Source organism: Anopheles marshallii, chromosome 2 (genome assembly GCF_943734725.1).
Source record: "Anopheles marshallii chromosome 2, idAnoMarsDA_429_01, whole genome shotgun sequence".
Classification (NCBI taxonomy): domain Eukaryota; kingdom Metazoa; phylum Arthropoda; class Insecta; order Diptera; family Culicidae; genus Anopheles; species Anopheles marshallii.
In genome coordinates, this window is record NC_071326.1 from 88342114 (window position 1) to 88348070 (window position 5957).

The window sequence follows — 5957 nt, forward strand, 5'->3', positions numbered from 1 at the left end:
CTTCACCAATACTAAGAGAAGCGGTTGCACTTTCCTTACGGGTGAGTTCAAAAGACTCTGTTCCCACGCGCATACACACACACACACACATTCAACCAAGAGTTTCGTGAAAAGCACACAAAGAAATCTCTTTTCCATCAGGGACAAAAGGGGAGATTCAGGAAGAGATTGCGCAATAGAAGCGAATCCTGAAAAGTGGACCCACACACACACACGCAAAATACCGTGGAAATGAAATCGAAAACACCAAGCAACCCCATGTACCGAACGCACACAACTACAATTACCCAGCACAGCATATGACACACGCAACGCAAGGGGAGCGAATTTGACAAGCCGGCTATCAGTGTGTTTGTGTGCACGCGTTCCGTAAAAGCATGCGTACTGGAATTTTCGATCCCCATACTCTCACGCACACCATCATCCCATGCGGCAACTTTTGGCAAATATTGAGCTACACTGGCAATTCTAAGAAAACGCAAAAGTATTATATTTTATGCAATTGTGGTAGCACAATCCAAATACACCATCTCTACGGGATGTGCCGTGCAGCTGTCGAATTTTTACATCTGGTTTGGTTAATATTCTTGTACACATTTACAACAAAGCGTTGCATCCTTTCGTAACAAAACTGCTTCGCATCCGACGGCATTGCGGACAGCAGGGGATAGATACGTATCATGAGAAAATCAAAATCATTGTCCAGTACATCCCTCATGCCCGCTACGGACAGATTCGTTATCGGCATACGATGGACCGACAGGCCACGGGACGCGACAGTCCGGGCAGCCTGCTGCTGCAAATCCTCGATGATGGCCTGCTCCGTAAATCCCAGCTTTGGCTGTTTCTCCGCTACCCACACCTTTTCGATCGGTAACAATGTCTTCGTCTGCACGTGCGGTTGACCATTACGGACCACCATCGAAGGTTTGGTGTACGTACTACACGGTTGGCCATCCGGCAACTTGCGCGGCTTCTTTGGCGAAGATGGCGGTGTAACGAGTTCGACTTTGACGGGTGCGTTAACTGGCACTTCGTTAACTGGAACCGGGCGTTTATTTACACGCATACGCTTTTCCTCGATGGCTCGAGCGAACGCCATCTGGTCAAAGTGAGTCCAGTTCGATTTGAACATCCCCGATTGTGTTTTCTTCTGGAGGCGCAACTCGGAGCGATATTTAGCGCACAACCGGTTCCACTTCGAGATCATGAAACTCGCTAAACGAAACGGTTTTCAGCGGGGTTAGCTTGAGTCGCGTTTTGATACTCTAAAATGTACAAGATACATACCACTAACGCCCGTCTCTGGGACCAATTTTTCCCATTCCGGCAGCAATCGTTCCAGAGAGATGCGTTCCAATAGCCTGGGATGTTGCTTTACCAGCTCAATAAAACGCTTTACATCTTCCGGGGCATTTAGTTTATACGCAGTTTTACAAAACATCCTTTTGGATGTCGATGGCTGAACGGACATCTTGGATTGATGGATACAACCAGAAAACTCCCTTTCGGTTGATAGCAAGACGCACCGTTTCCACACTACTTCGACGTGCGACTGCGACTGCAAGTCTACATTTGACAGTTGTGTGTATGTGTCAGTGTGTGTGTATTTTTTTTTTGCAATAAATGTGTCGAATGGTCTCACCACTAGCTAATGCGCTACGATTGATGTTGGTTTAAATTTACTTTGTTCACCTTTTTCTTGACCATCAAAGCCACCACCAGGATTTTTTCTCCAGGGCTACCTGACAAACTTTGAGAACGAATAATTTACACACGTAGGTTATAAATTATGTGGAAGAAAAACAAATATTTGTCAAGCGCATTGGCTTTCTCGTTGTAATTTTTATACAGATCAAAAGGTCCTTTGCTACACCAACAGTTTTTGTTTGGGCCGAAAATATAAGCGGTATCGTGATAAGACAGGAACCTATCTGGTTAGTTCTGTTTTATATTTGCTTTAGAGTCCAGCAGTACTTGAGCAACGTGATAGCAGTAAAATTGAAATTGTTGTATACGACGATCGGAGTACAAGTTCGAACACTACTCTAACCAATTTATTCGAATTACTGTCTTTTCAGCTCATAATCCAATCGAACTCGGCTATTTATTTTGCGAAACGTTCACCAAACGTGTCGCATTTGCGATCAGATGCAGCACCTTGAGGCGAACTTCCAAATTTGTTTCCAACGGCAACATCCTCAAAAATGGCACTAAACTCATCAAAAACTGGCCGTCGGTAATTTCTTGTTCATTAGTACACCGAACTTCTTGAGTGCTTTCCGGACTAGGGTTTTTAGAATTAATGCGCGAGCGGAACTTATTGCAGTACGTAACCTCACTAATGCCAACCGGTGCATCTTTTACGTCGGCGACGGTAATCCCGGTAATCGGTGTAGTGGACTGATCGTTTGCTGCTACCTTCTTCGCTTGAACTACGACGGATTCTTCCGATCTTATAGATGCTACCTTGCGTTTAGCGAATAATGATGGTTCCTTATGTTGCAAACTTTTCCTAAGCCGGAAGTGTCCGTCAAGGAACAGCATATTCTCATACAGTGGCCAGCGGCGTCGGGAAAATTTTCCGAACTCGGTGCGTCTGATTTCACGACGGAAAGAATCTCGCATTGTTTTCCAGCGCGCCTTCAATTGATCCACTAGAATAAAACGAGACGATTGAGAATGAGGAAAATGCTTTGTTGCGCCGTAAACTTCTATCAACACTTACCAGTGTAGGAGGGAAATTCTTTCTGCTGGATGTCTTCCCATTCATGTTGGCAGCACAACTTTCGTTTCCGTAAAAATTGTCGATGCCAAAGTTTGGGTCTTTTCTGGACACATGCAATCAGTTGCAAAGTTGTATTGTGATCGAAACCCGTACTGCTGCTCGACATTGGATTTTGCGTTGAGGAAAGCAGTTCTTTCGTTGGTTCTTCCAAGCTTGGCCCAGCCAGATTCTGTTCGATTGAATTCATGCTTCTTGTTAAATTGTGAAACACTCCAGCCAACCTGCAAACTGCTGCCTGTTGCTAATTGTTGCGATACTAGCGCATACAAACACCGCGCGCACCAGCACCAGCCGAGCACGGAACGTACGCAAGATCAACGCCGGAATAATCTAATTGTGCAATCAAAACAGAATAAGCACTCGCAAGCAGAGTATGTTAGCAAACTGAAAGTAACAAAAAAACAATGTTTCGTTGGAAGCGTAGATGTTACAACAATCCAATTTCTAGTGGTGTTAGCGATTCGGTGCCTTCATTGCGCTTTTAACGCAAGTGCATACACGCTTCCGGCACGCAACTACATACTGACCTAATGTATACGCACCCACGGGAACAGGTCGTCTACCAATCGATAAGGGGATTTAACTAGATCTTCTAGAGAATGAATCTTTTCACTAGATTGAGCCAAACAACTATTTGATGTGGCGGCACCAAATCCAATGCGTGCAAGTCTACCTCGATGGAATAAATTTTGATCTGCGCTTTTTTGACATCTTACGCAAAATCTTCGTCACTTCTTCTTCTTCTTCAATCAAATGACAGCGCACTCCACCAGCGCTGACAGCTCCAAGCTGAACTCAGTAGGAGTGAGCGAGATAGAACTACCACATCGATTGTAATTATTATTGAACGTTGATCAAGTACGGGTGCACGCGTTTTGTTTCAGGTGCAAATATATCAGCACAATTTACATCGAGAGTTGGTTTTAGTACATTAAACCATTTATTAGAGGCACCTTCTGCTTTCTCCTGTATTAACCACACCGCATTTCACTGTTTTTAGCTGGGGGAACGAGCATCCGGAGCGAAAACAAACTGTTACTGCTGCGAAGAAAACACACAAGTTTACTGTGGAAGCAAGAGCGCAGCAAGCGGTATGTTTTATCGCTAACGCTAGTACGATGTAAACATTGCCAGGTAAGCAAAATAATTGATCGCGCTGTGACGATGAAAGTAGTAAAACGATAACAGTTAAAATAGGTTTCGTATAAAAAATTCGAGGAATTTGTTAATTTCAGGTTCCACCGAGATTTGAACTCGGATTGTTGGATTCAGAGTCCAAAGTGCTAACCATTACACCATGGAACCCTTGCCGGTGGGGCGAGATTAATCTAGCCACAGAATCACATCAATGTGATCAAAAATTTACAATTTTTTTGTAGTATCGATTGGATATTCATTCTACTCAACAAGAGGCATCCGTCACACGCAGGCAAAGTCAACGGAAATCGATCCTGAAGCTGGCGTAAGTGAAGAAGAGCTGCAGCAAAACTGATTTCCCAAAAACACCTTCGATGCACAATTGGACGCTTCTGCAGCCGATTGTAATAGTTGGTACGTATCATCGCTTTGGGTTTGTATATGGTGTTTAAAAGAAATAGTATAAATTAACTATGTTATTCATATTCTTTTCTTCCCTTTGAAGAACAACTCGGACAAACTTGTATCGGAATTCATGCAACGGTATCAACATCACACTTCGAATGTGACAGCTTCGCTTGTCTCTAATTAACACTACCGTTCGCTTCTAATTAGCCAGCCAAAAAGGAACGGTTGTTATTTGCTTCCGGCTGCAGTTTAGACCACGGAAACCTTTGCGTTCGGTGTAGAGCTCAAATCAGCTACGAACGAACAATACGGCACGTTGATGAACGCTGAGTGCCGTACTCTCTTTCGCTCCATCGCATGCTCATGTTAATGCAGGGAGGAAGGTGTAATTAGGCTACATTTTAGGTCCCTGACAACGTCCCGCGTCAGAAATCAAAATCTAGCACTCCCTTCCCATTGTCTTGCTCCCTTGTCCCCCAGTGTGGCAAAGTCAAATCAGAGTAAATTTAATCAGACGGTAGAAGGCATTCAGCAACAAAGTTCGCATTGGCCATACCACGCGGTGGTTCCCATTTGCTCCTAGACGGCAGAATAATTATCCCAGCGCCCAAAAGGCGCTGAAAGCACAAAGTTTTGCTCTGTTCGGTGAAGAAAATGACATATAATTTTAATTTAGCCGCGTGACAATTCGTACACGAGTGTGATGCAGCTTCCGGGGACGGAAGTCGAACGCCTGGCAAAGCCTAGAGGCCAGCCACACCAAACCCAGGGCTAATTCCTTCGATGCGCTCGACGCATCCAGAAGGACTAACCACCACCACCATCATCATCATCATCGTCGAGCGTTGAAAAACGCGCACCGATTCAGGACAAAGTTTTGGTCCACAACCGTCGTCGGGTGGAAGTAATTTAAATTCAAAATGTGATCGTTGTGCGAAAACTTTCACACCATCGCCACACGGTCTTTGGGGATGCAGCGGAGCACAATGCAGGCCCGTATTCGAGTGGAAAACGGATACACTTCACACGTACATATGCACCAGAGCCGAGTTCACTTTTAGAACTTTCCCCCGAGTGGGGTGTAGCAATTCGTCTTGGAAAAATATTACCACAAAGTTAGCTGCTCTCTCTGGGGACACCCGGCCGGGAACTGGGGTGGTTCGATTGTAAATCAGATGCTATGGCACTCTCTCTGAAACCCGATGGAGTGGATCAGCCAGTTGCTAGTTTATATATGATCCTGTGCCTAGAGTTTTAGGGTGAGTGGTTTGCACACCTTTCCCGCTAGGAGTATTTTAACGTTATCCTTCTTTTTTTTAGCTTCCTGCCACGGCAGTTGAGTGTGCAGGTCACACATTTTACGCCAAGTTTCACACATACACACACACACAAGTTTATATTCAGCTGAGAAGTGAACAAGAAGCTAACTTCATTCCGGGTAACGTAAGTAACTTCATCCCAAACTGCATTCTCCTTACGAACGGAGCAACTTTTCCCACATACTCCAACGCGCACTCGGGCAGCTACTGCTTCCTTGGAGGTATGGAGACACTCGTGCCAATGGTTGGTTGGTTTCGTCGATAACTCATCGGATAAGGATTCAGTGGTGATATATCATTGGCTT

General features: G+C 44.8%; 2 protein-coding genes and 1 non-coding gene across 3 annotated transcripts; all 3 read right to left on the bottom strand.

The window, feature by feature from the left end:
- Nucleotides 1–532: 532 nt before the first annotated feature.
- Nucleotides 533–1474, bottom strand: LOC128718776 (uncharacterized). Its single transcript, XM_053812393.1, has 2 exons — nucleotides 1291–1474; nucleotides 533–1218 (listed from the first exon to the last, which is right to left on the bottom strand). Exons 1-2 carry the CDS (start codon nucleotides 1472–1474, stop codon nucleotides 533–535), a joined length of 870 nt encoding a protein of 289 aa, XP_053668368.1.
- Nucleotides 1475–2103: 629 nt separating this feature from the next.
- Nucleotides 2104–2975, bottom strand: LOC128718777 (uncharacterized). Its single transcript, XM_053812394.1, has 2 exons — nucleotides 2729–2975; nucleotides 2104–2657 (listed from the first exon to the last, which is right to left on the bottom strand). Exons 1-2 carry the CDS (start codon nucleotides 2973–2975, stop codon nucleotides 2104–2106), a joined length of 801 nt encoding a protein of 266 aa, XP_053668369.1.
- Nucleotides 2976–4021: 1046 nt separating this feature from the next.
- Trnaq-cug (transfer RNA glutamine (anticodon CUG)) lies at nucleotides 4022–4093 on the bottom strand. Its single transcript has one exon. It is a non-coding gene; the product is annotated as a tRNA-Gln (tRNA).
- Nucleotides 4094–5957: the final 1864 nt, after the last annotated feature.

Coding starts and splice junctions, on each gene's coding strand:
- LOC128718776 (XM_053812393.1), bottom strand. CDS start 1,474: ATGTCCGTTCAGCCATCGACATCCAAAAGGATGTTTTGTAAAACTGCG. Junction 1,219..1,290: donor CCCAGAGACGGGCGTTAGTG/GTATGTATCTTG, acceptor CGTTTCGTTTAG/CGAGTTTCATGATCTCGAAG.
- LOC128718777 (XM_053812394.1), bottom strand. CDS start 2,975: ATGAATTCAATCGAACAGAATCTGGCTGGGCCAAGCTTGGAAGAACCA. Junction 2,658..2,728: donor AGAATTTCCCTCCTACACTG/GTAAGTGTTGAT, acceptor GTTTTATTCTAG/TGGATCAATTGAAGGCGCGC.